Below are 18,330 nucleotides of genomic sequence, written 5' to 3' on the forward strand. Positions count from 1 at the left end.
AGAGTAGTACTTCTCTAGTTTTTTTTGAACAATTTGCCCAGTAAAGTGGGTACCTTTATCACCGGAGATCACAAGGTGTATTCCCCATGATGGGATGTAATAATTTAGAAGTTTCTTAGCTACTGTGATGTCATCATGTTTCCTTCAGGGATAAGCTTCTACCCATCCCAAAAACAAGCAAACAATAACCAGCACATTATTCAAAGGATTGACATTTAGGCAATTGAATAAAGTCCATTTGTAAATTCAGAAATGGTCCTAAAGGCGGAGGTCTGGTTGCCGGAACTGTCTTTACAGGTTTACCCACGTTGTGGGCTTGGCAGACAGGGCAAGCCAGACAGTAATCTTTGGCTGCTTGGGAGAATTTGGGAGCAAACCAATTTTGTTTTAGGATTGCTACCATCCCCCCTTTTGCCAACGTGCGACAATCTAGGGAGCACGGGGGCAAGGTGAGGTAGCAAGACCACTGGGGCAACAATGTGGCCATCAGAGCTGCACCACAAGTGGTCTGGGTGCAAGGTGCACCCTGCCAGTCTCCACTCCTGCTTTTCCGATTCTGGGGCTTGGTCTTGCAGGAGGGCCAGTTCTGAAAGAGACGGCATAGGAGCTGGCGATGGTAGGACAGAAGGGAAAAACAGCAGGTAGAGGAGCAGATTTCACTACATTCTAGACAGTACAAACTGCATAGCCTGCTACTAAAACTCTACTAAAATTATAAAGGCAAGAACCATTTATATAAAGCACAATGTTAAGATTATTTAAGGGACTTAAATTATTCATTCATTAAAACAACAATATTGTACACACAACATTTGAAATACATATATCACAATTAAGACACACACAAGACAAATCTGGACAGAACACAGAACACAAACTTATTATGTCATGACACAGAACCATGTTTTTTTTTTTTTCAGTTAATTTTCAGATGATATTAGCGCTTCTTGATGATCTGAAAGACAAAGAAAACATTTCTACCCACATTGGGGTGGTGCATTATATTTTAGAACACTTTTTCTTTACAGATTTTTGCTACTTTTTGATCAGCTTGCTGTTACCCAATTGTATGCTTTTATTTTGAACACTAGCTTCAGAGGGTTTGAGTAAATTACTTTATTATTTAATTATTAAGTTAAAGGTGGCATGCCTCAGTTTCTCTCTTGTACTGCAGACCAGGCTTTTTTTACTGCCACAGAAACTCTTAGAACAAGGTGCTTGCTAGTTACTATTCCAGCAAGCAAAAAGGTTTTCCTTTCCTGAAAAGAATCACATGCAATGTTACAGACTTACTTATGGGGGACAGTGCTCCCCCCCTTCCAGAACAGACAGGCAGTTTGCAGACACACACAACCTTGGATCTGAAAGCAAGCCAAAAGTGCTATCAGCTCAGCCTTGACCAGAAACACTGTGAAGTTTCTGGGCTTGGATTTTTTTAAACAATAATTAGGTTCCTTGGAAGACACATTTAACCCTTAGGGTGCAGGTTTTACAAATTTACAATGTATAGATTCTATTCTTTTATGCGGTTAACCAATTAAGTTTCAGTAGAATTCCTTATTTTCTCTTTAATAGATTTTAACAAAGTATCTGTAGCCAAATGTTTAACTTGACTGTTTCATTGCTAAGATGATTAGAAGAGGCTGCAAGAAACGAGTCATTTCTTAAAGCAGGTTTGTTTGTTTTTTTCCTCCCCTTTAGGATTTGGAGGAACACTTTCTTTAAACTATTAAACTTATTTTAAACTTTGTGTTTTGCTTTGGATCGGGCAAGTTTGTTACAGGAGCCCGTGTTTTCAAAGGGAAGAGCTAATTCCTTTCAGTTATTTTTCATGTTTCCTCTCTATCTGTGTATGCGTTATAAAGAGGGATAGAGGGGTGATGTTGTGCCAGATTTTCCCCCTAAGCTTGGTTGATATGGGTGTGCCAACTGAGAATTTTATTTTCTTTTTTTTTTTTTCCACTTCTTATGTATTATTTTGGCACAGAGGTGCTGCAGCAACTTTTAAGTTACCTATCTTACTGCAGGGTGGATTTTTGCTTTTCTGAGCTTTACTTTCATCCCTCATAGCTTTAATTTTTCCTCTTTTCCAATTTGTTAAATGCTTACAGGTCCTTGGACCATTATGCACGTACATGTAGTACACAGGGGTGCCTTTCGGCAGAGTGGGGGGTGTTTAGACTAACCCCCACTTAAACTAACTTTACACACTCCAAAGAAAGAGTCTGCCGGGTCTAGAGTGTCAGACTTTAGCAGCTCATGAAATAAGGGGAGTCGTCACTCCCTCACATATCCGCTGAGTCTCGAGGTTCAGCTGACCCCCCCCCTTGCGTTCAGAGCTCCCTCGTGGGAGAGCCCTGGTGCAGCTGGGATCAGCTCAAGTCTCAGACCTATGCAACGGCATTCATTCTTCACTCATTACATTCATACTCATTTTCCACACACATTTTTTTCTCCTTTTTCACATTTTTCCTATAGTTTCCACATTTAGCTGCATCTTTATTTATTGTCTAGTTCCCATGGGTTTCTATTAAGTGACGCTGCCCTAAGACACCCGGCACTTAATATCAGACTTCATTAGGATCCTATACCAGAAAACACTTAACATAAAGGCACTGGAATTCCTGTAGACTGACCTACCCCCATTTCCTGCGCGCGCTTAATTCTGTAAGACACCGAACTAAAGTCCGCCTGCTTACACCTTCTGCAAGTCACCGAATCAGAATCCGCCTGCTTACACCATATTCTGCAAGTCACCGAATCAGAATCCGCCTGCTCGCTCTGCGAGTCACCAAATCAGGATCCGCCTGCTCGCTCTGCGAGTCACCGAATCAGAATTCGCCTGCTTGCTCTGCAAGTCACCGAAACAGGATTCGCCTGCTTGCTCTGCGAGTCACTGAATCAGGATCCGCCTGCTCGCTCTGCGAGTCACCGAATCAAGAATTCACCTGCTCGCACTGGTCCCCCCCCTTTTTGTTGCGAAGCACTGGACTCAAGGTCCACCTGCCTCGCAGGGGTTTCCGGCACCTGCCCCAGCCCGGCAGAACACCACGTCCTGGCGCCTGGAGACAGCCTGGCGGAATGGGGCACTATGGCCTGGGGTTAGCCTCAGAGGTCAGTACTACGCCCACAAATAACAGAGAGAGACAACAAAGCTTCCCCACAGTTCCGTGTGCCGAGAGAGAGTAATGGCACCACACCAGCTTTTAGCGTCCGAACACAGAGGGTCCAGCGCATGGCTGCCTCACTAGAGACACCGGTGTGCCCTTTTGGAACTGTGACACATAAGACAGGCCTAATAGACAAAGACAGACACAGACAGACAAAAATGTTAGCCGCTCCACAAAATTGAATTCCGTAGCTCCCCTTACCCCGATGGCCGGCCGTCACTCCAAATCCCAAGCCCTCAACCAGGAGATTTCGTAACAGGTATCCCCTTTACCTTCTCTTGAGCGCTCTGAGAGGTTTGGAAGTGGAGTGCCGGTCCATCCATACGGGCAAGTGGCGCGTTAGGAATCTCGGTGGAACCTCCAAATTGTCGAAGCAAAAACACGCTCCTCTGTGTTTAGGCAGCTAACAAGCAGCTTTATTAATTAATAAAGCACAGCATGAGCCAAACATGGTCACAGCAGAGCCAGACCCAGTAAGGCTACTAATACAATCAATCCTAGTATCTTTATACCCTTAACCAAACAGTCTGACGTCAGGGCATCCAATTACAGAAATCTTCAATTAAATTTGGAAAAACAAAGCCTTATCAACAAGATGGCGGACAGGTGCGAGGGAGTACATCTCCTGTCCCAACCAGCCCAATTAACACATACTAATAGCCCATCCTGTAGGCCTCTTCTCACGGGGTGACAGAAAGTTCACTCTGGTCTACGTGCTTGAGAGAAAAGCTGAAATGGTTTCTGATATACAAGATGGCTTCTAGCTAAATATGAAAATGGTTTCTACAGCTTCTACAGTTACAAGTAACTGGTGAAGCTGGAAAACTGCCAAAAGCATCAAGATCAGGACACAAATGAATGGTGATCCAGAGGCCCAGAGAGAATCCCAGTGTCCTTCTGCCACATCCTTCTTGAGGATGGCCCCTCCCTGGGGACACCTCACAACACCCCTGTAAGGTAGGGAAATGCCATTTTCCAGCTGGGGAACTAAGACACACACAGACTGGAGTGTCTTGTCCAAGGTCACACAAGAAGCCTGGGATAGACCAAGGAACCGGACTCACATCTTCTGCAGCCCAGGCTAGTGCCCTAACCATTGCACCATCTTTCCTCACTTATTAATGGGCCCTGTGATGTTCAAGTCCAAGTCTCAGCACTAACTGGAATGTTTTTTAAAACAAAAATCACAGCACTGATGCTGGCCATCCAGCCTTTCACTCAGACTCACACCCCACCCAGACTCACAGCGGTAGCCCAGGTCCACCTGAAGATGGAAAGGGAATCATCCCTAGTACTCTCTTCCTTTCTAGCACCCAGGACCCCAATGACATGGTATCTCGTGATTCATACACCCTGCCCAGAGATGGGGCCCAGCACCACACAGGGTGGATTGGCTGCGAGGACTTCTACCTCTCTCCGCTCACAGAAACAATAGCCAAGCATGGGGGAATGTGTTTTGGGGCTCCCTGGTTAAAACAACACTTCTGTTCGGAAGATCCAGCATGATATATACCAGCCAAGAGCAATAGGGAAGGTTCTAAGCAGCATCCTGCATGTGACGTTGGGAGGGGGAAGTGAAAGAAGTTGTCCCATCAGCTGAGCTAGCTTGAACTCTAGTCTGAGATAGCCCAAGGACCTCGAGGAATACACCCGGCACAGCTCCTTAAACCTCAGGGGTTCTCAACCTCTGCCATATCAGGACCCCACTCCCAAGGGATCTAGCTGAAGACCTCCTCCTGCTGAGCGGTATGGGGAGGGCAGGATGGCTACAGACCCAGGATGCAAGTGGAGACCCCCTCATCTCCTCACTTTAACAGCACACATGCACTTTCTTCCAGAGGGATCCAGTCCAGTCCCAGGGCACAGGAATGATTCATCAGCACATCTGCAAATTCAAAGCCAGCCCAGCAGGTGGCTTAAGCCCTTCCAGCAAAGCCTTTCTTTACACCAGCAAATCCAACCTGGAGTTATTGCCACAAAAGAAAGTTACCAGGGTAAATATGTTCCTAATCACACCCACATTTTAACTGCATGAGCCGAAGTGATACTATTTACATCAGCTGCAAGGACTGGTAATGATCACCAGACACACCTGAAAGGGTTAGGCTCATTCTGCTCCCAGCCCTACACAGCCTACAAATTCTTTACACTGCTTTAGGGTTTTCTATGGGCAATGAGCCCTTCTCAGGGGGCTGCAATGTTCCCTTCTCACAAACAGGCCCTGTACTTTGCAAGTGTGGGCTGCAGCTTTCAGGCAAGAGGAACAAACAAGCAGTCAGCACGCCACACAGGCCAGCTTCGTCACTCGCCTCTGACTGATGCATCAGCTGCCTCACACACTGATGCCGATCATCACCACAATGAGGCTGTAACAGCGAAACGCTACTGTACTTGCATGTTCCCAGTGGATCAGTGTGTCAGAGACTCCAAGCACCTCCTGCCCTCCAGAACGGGGTTGACCTTGGGCCCAACACATTTAAAGAGACTGATGTAGAAATACCAAGCTCTGCCATTTCCCCCAGCGTTGGCTTAAACAAACACTTTACAAATTAGTCTATGTTTATAGGGAAAGACCACTATGGGAACAACATCACAATGGGAATGACACAGCCTGGGCTACACAGTCAGGACCATCAGCTACCTCTACGGGCTAAGTGCCAACCTTCCTCTACCCGAACCAGCAGCTTCTTTGGATCTCCACATGCTCAAGTCAGCCGCAGTGGGAGATTTTGCACCAGAGCCAGCACTGTCAACCCTGAGCATTCGAAAGTCAGGAGTCCCAGCCTCATGACATTGACTTATAAATCATGAGATTTAAAAGTACTAATGAGCCATTTTATTTCCCATCTGGTTGGGTCTTTGAGGATCTTGTCTTCCTGCTTTTCTCTGCACCCACGAGGACTAGATGTGTGTACAATTTTGGGTCAACAGCTGAAGTTCACATGATTCCTGGAGCTGCTGCTTTCAGACAAATGCCAAAGATTGCAAGACTCGCAATAAAATCATGAGAGTTGGCGATTCTTGGAAGCTCCTATTGTAATGAAAACTACAGCACAATGAGGGAATGTAGCCCTACAGTCTGCTCTGAAGTACAGCTCTTCACCTTCGCACATCTCAGGCCCCTCCCTGTGAACCCTCCTCCATGCCCTCCAAGCTCCATATTTAAGTGCAGCAAATACACGCTTCATTGTTCGAATACCTGACTTCTTTGCAGCTGCTGTTCCACAGCCATCATAGGCCAGATTTCCAGAGGACTCAGCAAACTGGGTGCCAAGTTCTTTGGAGGCCCCAGCCTTCTCCAATTTCTCCATCTAGAGAAGGCTGGGACCTCCAAAGAACTCAGCGTCTGGAGAAATCAGAGAAGGTCCAGAGAAGAGCAACAAGAAGGATTAAAGGTCTAGAGAACATGACCCATGAGGGAAGACTGAAAGAATTGGGCTTGTTTAGTTTAGAAAAGAGAAGACTGAGAGGGGACATGATACTGGTTTTCAAGTACCTAAAAGAGTGTTACAAGGAGGAAGGAGAAAAATTGTTCTCCTTGGACTGTGAGGATAGGACAAGAAGCAATGGGCTTAAATTGCAGCAAGGGCGATTTAGGTTGGACATTAGGAAAAACTTTCTAGCTGTCAGGGTGGTTAAACACTGGAATAAGTTGCCTAAGGAGGTTGTGGAATCTCCGTCTCTGGAGATATTTAAGAGCAGGTTAGACAGACATCTATCAGGGATGATCTAGATGGTGCTTGGTCCTGCCATGAGGGCAGGGGACTGGACTCAATGATCTCTCAAGGTCCCTTCTAGTTCTAGTGTTCTATGATCAGTGGCACAGTGCTGAGGCTTTGAGGTGCTGTTCCTACATGCCAACCTTCTCTCCATCAGCAGAACTCAGCTTTCCTTGCCTTGAGCCTGGCCTATACCCTACATCTGCCACTTGCTTCAGGAAATGCACTTTGCCTGCCAATGCTGCATGGAAGGTCAATCTGACAGCACAAAAAATACCATTTCCCCTGCCTCACAGTCTGTTCACTGCGTGAGAGCAACCAATTCCTGTCCATAGTGTAAACAGCCATGGGCTGTGTCTACACTGGACCCCTTTTCTGGAAAAGGGGTCCAGTGTAGACACAGCCATGGTGTTTAGCCCAAAAGTACCAGATACGTACATGTTTCCCTCCCTTGCCTCTCTCTCTCTTCCTCATGAATACACTATTCCACTGATGACTTTCAGCCCCCTGTCCAAGTCTCCTGATCTGCCCCATTTGCTAGATGATCACTGGTTTGAATACAGATTTTTTTATTCCCAGAATTCCAGCCCCTTCCAGTCTGAGAATGTTTCTGGATGGAGGCAGCCAATCAGCCAACTGTAATGAAGGACTGGTGATGGGTACAGCACCGTTTGGATCTTGGCTGGACTTTGTCTTGATGAACATGTTTGTCATAGGGAAATACCCAATTGTAGACTCAGCATGGCACAAAGAAGACCTTGCATTGCAATTACTTGGATAATGTAACATTTAAATTGGGATAGCACCTAGTGGTCAGAGGGGCCTTTGGGGCTGTATGAACACTGGATCTTAATTATGTTTATTGTTACTATGAATTGTACGACTGTAACACCCAAGCCACTGTCACGGATCAGGACCCTGTTGTATGAGGTAGGGATGTTAAATATCAGTTAATTGAATAGTCGAGTAAATTCATGACATTTTATTGGTTAGTCGACTATCCTATAGTCCCTGGGGGGCGGGGCTGGCAGCCACTGTATCAGATGCAGCAGTGCAGGGTGGTAGCAGTTCCTGGCTAAGGGGGTCTAAGCTCCCAGAACCAGCACAAGCCAGAACTGAGTTGAGCTGCCTGCCTGCCCAATACTTAATACACTTTAAATGCAGAGCCGCAGCAGGGGTAGGTCCCAGACCTGTTGCAAGCCAGGACTGAGCCATGCTGCTGGCCAGCCTGCTAAACAATATACTGGCAGGGAGAGGGAAATGCCTGTAGTCTGTAGCATTAACCTATAAGCTTCTGTTTATTGGTTAATCGGTTCATTGACTACACTATTACATCCCTAGTACGAGGTGCTATAGAAACAGCACATAAAGCCAGTCCCTTCCCCGGAGAGCTTACAATCTAGAATCATAGAAACATAGAACACTAGAATTGGAAGGGATCTCGAGAGGTCAAGTCCAGTCCCCTTGCCGAAAAAGACCAGGCATGCCAGATGGCTAAGTTGCAAATGCCAGGTAACAGGTCAAAGAGGCTAGGCACAACTCCTAGACTCAGATTATAAGGCCGTTATGGATCCCTGTGATCATCTAGTCTGGCTTTCTGAGTGACAAGCTCTTAAGTCTTCCATAAGCCACAGCCAAGCAGTTAAGAAGGATCACTTGCTTCAGTTCGCAACTGGAAGAGGGTGGAACATGTGGCCTGTGTTTTGATTTGTAAAACATCGGTCTGTAGCAGCAGGAATGGACTTTGGTGAAAGAAGGTGCCATGAAGGTGCCATGTCTGGCTGAGTCTGTACCACATCCTCCCCCCCCCCACACACAGATTGCTCCTGAGCTTGGAGCTGCCATATAAGGCCACAGATCCAGCAAGTTCTGATGTCATGATAACCATGGAAGCCGAATTCAAGAGTTTTCTTGATGTCATCAGAAAGCCCCCATCCGCTGCATGATGCCTCATTCATTACTTCGTGGCAATTGTGGTTCCAGTGGTTGACGCAGCACAAAAAATTTCCCAAAGACAACCTGTTATTATCCATTTACGAGGGGGAAAAAACAGCCCTTTGTCCCAAGGCTTTGTGCTGTTAGCGTCATTCCCAGGCAGCCAGCTCGCAAGGCAGGGCCCAGATGCAACTGCCAACATGCTTTTAAAACACTGGCTTTTCTTATTTTTATTTTTAAAATTATGCGTAAAACGGGAAGGGGGCTGATGATGAGGGAGAAAACATGATAGAAATTCCCCACCCACAGGTGTCTTTCTATGCAGAGAGGAGACCCCAGCTAAGAGAGTCTGACCTTTCAGTAGCCTCAGGGGCACGCAGAGAAAGCAAGCACCATGCTAGAGTGCAGCGGGACTGGGATAGCAAGTATGTAAAATACTATAGTGCTATTGTCATCCGCCTCTGAATTACTCTTCCAGTCATATAGATGGGGTGCTGAGACAGGAAACAGAATGATTAGAGGCCTACGAAAGCTTCTGTAAGAGGAGAGGTTGAAAAATATTGGAACTGTTTCATTTCGAGACCTGGATATGAGGGGGACATGGCAGAGACCCGGGAGAAGGAAGTTAAGTCAAGCTCTCCTGCTCATCTCCGCTCCTAATAGCTGGGCAAGAGGGTCAATGAAACAGAAAGGTAACCAATGTAAAGCTACCTAAAGGAAATACTTCATTACAGATTAACCTGTGGAACACACCGCCATTGGGTCTCATTGAGGCCAAGAGCTTAGTACCAGGCAAAAGTGGCTCAGACCTTTTAATAGAAAATGAGACCCTTTGCCAGGATGTTTTTTTAAAAAGTGATATCCACCCTCCTGTGTGGGGATATAAACAAGACAGAGTGATGGGAGGACAGCCTATGGGCAGGCTAGAGCATAACTAAGCCCTAGCTTTTTGAGACCTTCCTCCAAAGCATCTGGGGCTAAGCACTGCCAGAGAGCAGATATTGGATGAGATGGACCATTGGTCTGATCTGGTCTCTTCCTATAGGGATGAGACCCCTCATTAGCCAACTGGCTGGTCCTTAGTTCTATAACTCTCACTCTCTCCTCTTATCCCCGCAAACTAGCCCCACGCCCACCAGCTGCTCCTGCCCCACCCCAATGTTCCCGCTAATCTTTTTCATACATGTGCAGATTTTTTTCCATCCACGTGCAGAATAAATGTTATGTGCACTGAGGCATGTGCGGATGTGCACCACAAGCATAAACAAAAATTGCTGTGGGCACTCTGCTGACTAGCTGGGCAGCAATTGAATCTCTCCTGAGTGGCCACAGGAGCACCCAGCTGGTAAGGAACACAGCCCCACACATGTGTATGAACTGATGAGCCTCCGTGCATGTCTGTGTGCCCATGCAGGGGCTTGCATAGGGCTGCATGTGCCACCGTGTCCCTATGTAGATGTACATGTGCTGCTGTATTAGCCCTTGTGGGCTCGGAAAGCAGGACACATCTCAGCATGGGCAACGGACTGCTGCCTACTTTTTCAGGGGCTCCTGCAGCATTGTGAACGCCCACGTGAGGCTTATTCAGCCAGTTCAGAGCTGCTGTAACAATAACATGTGCCCATGCGATCTTATCACTGATGCCTGGCCTCCATCCTGCTTGTCGCACTTTTCCTGTGGCTGAGCTTCAGTTACATTGTAAATTCTTCATGGGAGAGACCGCAGCCTCCCCTGGGTTTGTAGGGCCCTGATCCTGACTGTATCACTGTAATATAAACAAACACAGAAGAATGAAATCCTGATTACCAGTGCAATAATAATTCCTAATTGATCCATTCAGCCAAAGCACCCATCGCCCCAAGAGCCCAAGGCACTTTACAAAGATTGGCTACATAGACATCCAACCTGTGCAAAAACACACAACCAGAGTCACACACACAGCCCTGTGCCTGCTCCTTCCACGTTGACTCAGAAAAGCAAACAGAAATGTGTTGTGCCAGTTGTGACTGGCTTACACACTGGTGTAGTGAAAAGAGGATGGAAAAGTGCTCTGGGGTGGTTCAAAAATACACCTAAGTTTATCCCATCCTCTGGATGCCTCTTGTTACCAGTGCAGGCACCATTTCCCTTCCAAGTCAGCATGTTGGCATTGCAACGGTCAGGGCCGTCCTGTCTGTTTAGCTGGGACTTTGGCAAGCGATGGAAAGAAATCAGAAAATCTTCCCAATGGTATAATGACTATTCTTGGATTGAGCCATCGATCGACAGATCTCATCTTCTGACGCTGTTGGTGAGCGACTAAACCAATCCTTGATCGGCAGAGTCAATTACAGATATCACATAAAAAGCCGCCAACTGTAGGTGTGGTATGTTCTTTTAGGATCCTACACTTTTACTGCAATGCCTGGATACGCTGACTCTCAAAGCAATTAAGAGCCTGTACACTGATTTGTCACCAGGACAATCTGTCCTGAACTAGAGTTTCCAGATCATTGGGAGATACGCCTCATGACTTCATATTGGCCTTTAAGATGTCTTTATAGTGCTTATACTGACCACCAATAGATTGCTTTCCATGAACAAGCTGGCCGTAAAAGACAATCTTTGGTATCGATGTATCATCTATCTTCATAACATGACCAGTCCAGTGAAACTGTTTGTTCATAAGCATTGCTTTCATGCCTATCACACCACACAGTTTAAGAACCCCTGTATTAAGAATTTTGTCCCACCAGTTCACATGGGCAATCTTCCTCAAACAACACATATAGAACTGATCGAGCTTCAAACCATGGTGATGATATATTGTCCATGACTCTGAGCCATACAGCAGGACATCTGCCTGATAAAGCACTATCTTGGTATGGCGTTTGACACCATGGTCATTCCATAGATGTTTGGTCAATTTTCCAAAGGCCGTGTTGGCTTTGGCTAGTCAAGTAGATACATTATGATCCAAGTTTATTCTAGAGAACAGTACACTTCCCAGTAGCAGAACTTGTCAACAGCCTTAAGGACTGTACCAGCAGCAGTGTTCACTGGAGTGCCGGGCTCTTTCCAGACAGGCTGAGGCATAACTTCTGTCTTCTTGAGGCTCACTGTGCATCCAAAATGGTGAGCAGAAGTAACAAAGTGATCAAAAAGCTCCTGTGCAGCCTTCACTGAATGAGCCAGCAATGCACAGTCATCAGCAAACAGAAGGTCGTGAATATAATGACTATAGCCAGTGATAGGAGACCAAGAAGTGTGCAAAGGGCTCTGAAGACTGCAGCATCAGCCAATCCACTTGAGGCTGTTTGAGCCTTGTATTCAGTGCCCCTCACCAATTAGACGGACTCTGTAGGTTGGCCTGCCCAAGATGCATCTTACCTGCTATAGAAAGGTAAATGATATAAATGCAGGCCTCAGCGCTACCCTCAGTTCCAAGAGCGTCACTCTAAATCATGCCTTTAGGACAAAGGCAAGGTCCTGTACTCTCAATTGTCCTGTGCACTCAGCTGTCTGAATGCAGATCAGCTTCACCCTTGATTTACTCTAGCTCTGCTTCTTAGCCTATAGTTGTGCTGCATGTATAGATCCTTTGCATAGCATGGAAGAGCCGTGAGCCCCTGGGAAAGAGAAAGCCCTCGGAATACTCCTTCATCCATGTCCAACATGGACATGTGAACAGAGGACTTTCTTGAATGTGACTCCTACAGTTAATGACAAAGGACGAGGGAGTTTGCAGAGATAAAGGCCTGTCATTATTTAAACCTCATGTGATGGTCTAATTGTGGTAGTTGGGCTAGGTGTAGGGGTGACAGGGGGGTGATTAGTGTCCAGTGTTCAAACTAGATGATCTGGTGGCCTCCTTCTGCCTTTAAACTCTATGGGTACATCTACAAGTGTTATTTTGAAATAATGTTGAAATACTGTCAAGCTGGAGGACTTCTTACTCCAACACCTGAAACCCTCATTGTACAAGGAGAAAGGGATGTCAGAGGAAGAGTGCTCTATTTCGAAATAAGTGCTGAATAGATGCTCCCCATTTCAAAATCAGAGACACAATTGAAGCAGCTCAATTTGCATACCTTATTTCGAGGTAAGCCCCGCTGTGTAGATGCACCCTATGTGGTTCTCTTCACACAGGAAACGCCTCTGCCATCACCTTGGAATCACTTGGCTTCACTTTCTCCTGCTCATGGCCCTTTCATCCACCCTAGCAGGGAGCAGAAACACCATGTGTGTTAGGTTTTCTTATCACACAACACAAGTGCTAAATTATGGGTGGGTGAATTATTTGCTGCTCTCTTCCCAGCTCTTGTCTGTTATCCCATTCCTTGCACTCTCCCCTGCCCACATCCTGCTGTCCACCACACCCCCAGATTTGATCTGCTTGTATCAGAGTTCCTTAAGGGTCAAATTCAACCCAGAGCACAGGACTCACCCCATCTCCGGGGCCTAAGGAGTCACTTAAACCTCATGCCAAAGGCTTACATGGGAACTTAATTAGGGCCCAGAGCCTTGGCATTCTGCCAGGAGAGTGCTTTTTGCCCTGGAGGAAATCTCTCCCTGCTGGAGTCCATCCCATATCTTATACCTCAATCGCCTAGACTCCCTCTGTCCTCACAGAGTTACACACATGTAAGTATCTCAGCCTGGCTTTCCATGCTGTTATGCCTAGGGCTTTGTAACCCAGCCCTGTAGGCTCTGAATGCCCCCTCACTATAAAAGCCTGGACCATCTGGGATAAAAGCCTGGACCCTCAGGTTTCATACTGGGGTTCAATGAAGCTACCCCTGGCCCCTGGGTACCAGAGAGCCTAGGATATATTCCCTTCTCCCAAAGGCACACCATCTTTCCATCAGGGAATGCACATTGCATATTCACCCGCCTCGGTGTGTTGTCCTCAGAGGACAGACACATTTTGGAGAAGCCACGTCTGGTTATAATAGCCCACAGATGGGATCTTGGAGACCAGGGGAGAGGCGGTGTGTCTCCCCTCCCTCGGCCTAGCCATTTCTTCCCATAGTCTATGGGTCACACCCCCAAGTGAGGTCATTGCATCAGCAGGTGGCATTGTGGCAATCCCAAGGGTGTGGAGGACACCATTTTACAAACTGGCCTCCTCTGCACAGCATGGCCAAACATGCTCACCATGAGGGCAAGGTCACGGCACATGGAGAATGAGACTTTGTTCTTCAAAATGGCCTCCTCCGTGCAGCATGACCTTACAGGTACAGTGCATGGGAGGTCATGCTGCATGGAGGCTGCCATTTTTAAGTGGTATCTCCGTGTTGTCTGGGGCTGTGGGAAGCAATACGTGTGAAGAGGGGCTCCGGCCGGGAACATGTTTGGGAACTGCTGCCCTAGCCCATCCAGTCTCTACCCACCTTCCCCAACAATGCCCAGAGAAGATGAGGTAAGGAGAGAGGGGGCTGGTAATATTGCAGACACACATCCTGCAAATTGCATGATCTGAAAGCATTTGATAAGCCACCTCCTTTAGGCAACCTTCTTGACTGAGCCCATCAGCACCCCGCTGGCCTCCAGCCAGGCCTCCAAGTTGCTGGCAGGTACACCTCTCCATGTGCATTTGGCAACGTGCGTGGTGAAGAGCAGCACGCCATGTTTGGCTAGTGACCATTCACACACTTGGCACAAGCTACACCGATGCCGAAGCTGCCCCAGCAAAGCAGTCACCACAAGCACTAACCCACAGAGAGAGGGAGGCGCACACGCACACAGGCATGTGCGCGCGCACGCGCGCACACACACACACACACACACACACACACACACACACACACCTTGCAGCAGCAACCAGGCAGGGAGAGTTTCAGGCCAGAAGCTGATGCTTCGCCCCACCCCCTCAGTGTAAGAACAGGGGCAATGGAAGCTAATCAGCCACCATAAGCAGTACCACTACCAAGGGCCCCTTAGAAGGATGAAGAGGATGGCTGGGGGTTACTTTTGAGAGTGTCAGTAACAGGCTTCTGGGGAAGATGAAGGCCGGGGGGGAGCTGTACCTAGGACATGGGGTGATGGGTTGGGGTCAGGAAGATGGTGATGGAAAGGAATATGAGGGGCATTTTTTAAAAATATGGGCCCTATTGTCAGGAGAGAAAACCGGACAATGGGGGAGGGGGAGAAGAGAAACAACATTGGGAACAGGGTGGGAGGAGACACAGATATGGGCAGGAAAGGAATGGGGGAGCCGAAGGAGTGGGGGAGACACGGAGGAAGGAAGTAAAGGGCTGGGGGAGGCAGAGGTGATAGGGAGACATGAGGGGGGGGAGGCACAGGGGTGGGGGAGAAACATGGGGAGAGGAAAGGGTTGGGGAAGGCTTGGGGAGAGGAAAGGCCCAGGGGGGCAGGAAAGGCCCATGGGAGGCTCGGAGGGTGGGGGACACACACGGGGGTAGGGGGAGAAAGGACCAGAGAAGGCATGAGGGAGGGGGAAGGAAAGGACCATGGGAGGCCTAGGGAGAGGAAAGAGCAGAGGGGGGGGGGGAGGAAAGGGCAGGAGGACACGGGGTAGGAAAAGGGCAGGGAGACACGGGGGGGGGGGAAGGCTCGGGGGACACGGAGGGAGGAAAGGGCACCGGAGGGGGGACAGTCAGGGAGCCATCAGGTGTGTCTGGCTGAAGCCTCCCCCCTCCCCCCGGCCCTGGCTGCCCCGGGGGCGCACAGAGCGCGCAGGGTGCCCGCGGGCGGGGAGGGAGGCAGGGAGGCAGGGACCCCGGCCTCCTCCCCTCTGCTTTTGCTGCAATCTCATTGTCATTCCGCTCTTGCCTCTTGATGTCACCCTCCTCCCTTTCTGCCGCGCAGCCGGGGGCGGCGGCAAGGGGGAGGGAGAGGGGCGGGGGAGCTGGGGGAGGGGCGGGGGAAGGACCCGCCAGAGCCGGGCCCTCAGCGCTCAGCCCCGGATGCATGACTTCATTCTTCCGCCTGGGTTTCCTTTATGATGTAGGGCTGCCCTAGCCTCTCTGCACACACCGCTCCGCAAGCTGCAGCGCTCCGCACTCCCTCGCCAGCCCGCCAGCCCGCTCGGACCCCTACGTCGGCTCCGCCGCTGGATCGCTCTCCCCGGCCACCCCGCAGGACCCAGCAGCTGCCACCATGTCCGAGGTTCTCCCCTACAGCGAGGAGAAGGTGGCCCGCTACGGCACCGACTCCGAAGTCAGCGAGATCTCCTTCAGCTGCCGGCTGCAGGACACCAACTCCTTCTTCGGGGGCAACCAGGCCAAGAGGCCCCCCAAGCTGGGGCAGATCGGCAGGGCCAAGAGAGGTAAGCGCCCCCTGAGAGACCCCCGCCGCCTCTCCATCCGGGTGGGGTCGCTCAGACTCGGGGAGGGGTCGCCCAGTGGGGAGGGGTCGCTCAGACTCGGGGAAGGGAAAGGGAGACGGCTCCCCCCTCGGCAAATACTGGGGCTCAGCTGCCGCCTGCCCCACCCCATCCAGACGGACTCGGCTTAATCCCCGATGGAGGGTCGCGCCCCCTCCCCCGACGCGTTCCCCTGGAGGAATCAGAGCGGGTCCCTCGGGGGGCCGGGCTCTGTCATCGCACCTGCCAGCGAGCGACTCCTGCCAGACCCCAAAGGCTTTGCCCCAGTACCCCACCTCCTAGGCGCCGGGCTGGCTTGCTGCACTGCTCCTGCTGCCCTCCTCCCCACGCAGGGCTCCCCTTTGTCCGCGACATCCGGCTCCAGTGTCCCCGCGGGGGTCTTCCCCCTCCCCCAGCCGCATTCACCGCCAGCCTCTCCCGCTCCTGCCGCTGCCTGCGGTCATTCTGAGTCACCTTAGCTCACTGCGCCCAGGCTGCGAGCTGGAGAGGCAGAGGGCTCGTTCCGGGAGCCATTTTCCGGGAGCGGATTTTTCTAGCAGATGTTGGCTTGTGGCGGGAGGGGGGAGAGCACGGGGGGAGGGGGGGGCAAATCCTGCTAGCCCCAGCCAAGCTCCTCGAGAGGGTATATCTGCCAGCTAGCCTGGCAAGAGCCTGACTGTGTGCTTGTCCCCCTGCAGTGGTGATCGAAGATGATAGAATAGACGAGGTGCTGAAGGGGATGACAGACAAGTCGCCTTCTGGGGTATAAGTCGGCAGAGGAGGCGCCTGCACTGAGCTGCAGACTCTGATCACTGATTTTAAGCACTTTTGGCCGTGCATGTTTGTTGGACTGTGGTCAACGAGGAAAGCAAAGGAAGGAGATGAGGCTGCTGGCGACACCTTCCACTCCCAACCCAGACCCCAGCCCGAGGCGGTAGCGGATGGGGCCATCTCACCCTCCTCAGCATCCAGCCGAGAGCAAAGGGACAAAGGGACCTGGCCACCCATCCCTGTCCAGATTTCCAGGGCGTGAAGCCCACCCCGGAGATGCCCGTCTTTTTCTGCACCATCTCCTGCCCTCACTCCCCCCACCCTTCTGGAGCACCCTGCAGAATAGAGGAGCCAGCTGCTAGGGAGCTATCCATTCCAGCGCCCTCCCGGGGAGCCGTCCTTTCCAGGGCCCTCTCTGGAGCTGTCCATTTCAGCACCACGTCCGGCGCCTTTCCGGGGAGTTGTCCATTCTAGCGCCACTTCCAGCGCCCTCCGGGAGCTGTTCATTTCAGCACCACTCCTAGCGCCCTCCGGGAGCTGTCCATTCCAGCACCACTTCCAGCGCCCTCCGGGAGCTGTCCATTCCAGCACCCCTCCCAGGGAGCTGTCCAGACCAGCACCCACTCCCCTCCTATTCCTGTCTCCCCAGCTCCCCTTTCATCAAGCCACGATGCCAAGGTGCTGTTCCCCTGAGAGCGCGGAGCCCTTAGGATCGCCTAGCGCTCTCATCTCGAAGAGGGCTCCTGTAGCGATGCACTTTACACCTTTCTCCGTCTCTCGCCAAGTGGCTGTGTAGCTAACACCTACATAGACACACACCACTCTAGTTGTAGCAGGCTCATGGTGTATGCTATCATCCCTTTCTGTATTTCAGACCCACACCCATGCTCTAATGCAACCATCCATTCCCACACCTCATCCCTATCCAGTTTGCAAAATACCAGCAGATCGGAAGCAAATCCAAAGCCAGCAGTGCTGAATGGAAGGCAGAGGTTCCGACACAGATGGACTATAATATAAAAGACAGTGATCATTTTGCTGTCAAGAGACATTTTTGCTCCATCTTTTTTGCATGAGCTTCCTGGTCCTGGTGCCACATCTTGGTGCCACTAGTCATCCCACTATGGCACGCTTCTTTTTAACAGAACTCCTCATATTTGTATTTTTATATCCGAATCTTTGTTAAAATGATCTGCTAATGTCTAATGTTGAGATACTGCATCAAAGATTGTTCATATTTTTTCCATAAGAAAGAAAAAAATGTATAGAATGAAATTTAAATGGTTGGTTCTCTTAATTCTATATATCAGTATTGGACAGGACTTCTTGAATGTGGTTAGGGTTTTGCACACATCAAAGCATCAGTAACAAAAAACAAAACAAATGTATCTATGAATCTTATACTGTGATCAATGGCTTTGTTGACGGA

The 18,330-nt window shown here is 49.6% G+C and overlaps 1 protein-coding gene and 2 long non-coding RNA genes across 3 annotated transcripts; 1 reads left to right on the plus strand and 2 right to left on the minus strand.

The window, feature by feature from the left end:
* Positions 1-1,936: 1,936 nt before the first annotated feature.
* Positions 1,937-3,613, minus strand: LOC142830810 (uncharacterized). The gene is made up of 2 exons (XR_012906320.1): positions 2,741-3,613; positions 1,937-2,701 (listed from the first exon to the last, which is right to left on the minus strand). It is a non-coding gene; the product is annotated as an uncharacterized LOC142830810 (long non-coding RNA).
* Positions 3,614-9,997: 6,384 nt separating this feature from the next.
* Positions 9,998-16,683, minus strand: LOC112543927 (uncharacterized). The gene is made up of 3 exons (XR_003087221.2): positions 16,374-16,683; positions 12,895-13,022; positions 9,998-10,589 (listed from the first exon to the last, which is right to left on the minus strand). It is a non-coding gene; the product is annotated as an uncharacterized LOC112543927 (long non-coding RNA).
* On the plus strand, positions 15,694-18,330 carry CAMK2N2 (calcium/calmodulin dependent protein kinase II inhibitor 2). Its single transcript, XM_075938113.1, has 2 exons — positions 15,694-16,094; positions 16,829-18,330. Exons 1-2 carry the CDS (start codon positions 15,926-15,928, stop codon positions 16,897-16,899), a joined length of 240 nt encoding a protein of 79 aa, XP_075794228.1. The 5' UTR covers positions 15,694-15,925; the 3' UTR covers positions 16,900-18,330.

Source organism: Pelodiscus sinensis, chromosome 10 (assembly GCF_049634645.1).
Source record: "Pelodiscus sinensis isolate JC-2024 chromosome 10, ASM4963464v1, whole genome shotgun sequence".
Lineage (NCBI taxonomy): Eukaryota > Metazoa > Chordata > Testudines > Trionychidae > Pelodiscus > Pelodiscus sinensis.

Excerpts from the sequence above, each read along its gene's own strand:
- CAMK2N2 (XM_075938113.1), top strand. The coding sequence starts at position 15,926 with ATGTCCGAGGTTCTCCCCTACAGCGAGGAGAAGGTGGCCCGCTACGGC. Across the intron at positions 16,095-16,828 it reads GATCGGCAGGGCCAAGAGAG|TGGTGATCGAAGATGATAGA; the intron begins GTAAGCGCCCCC and ends GTCCCCCTGCAG.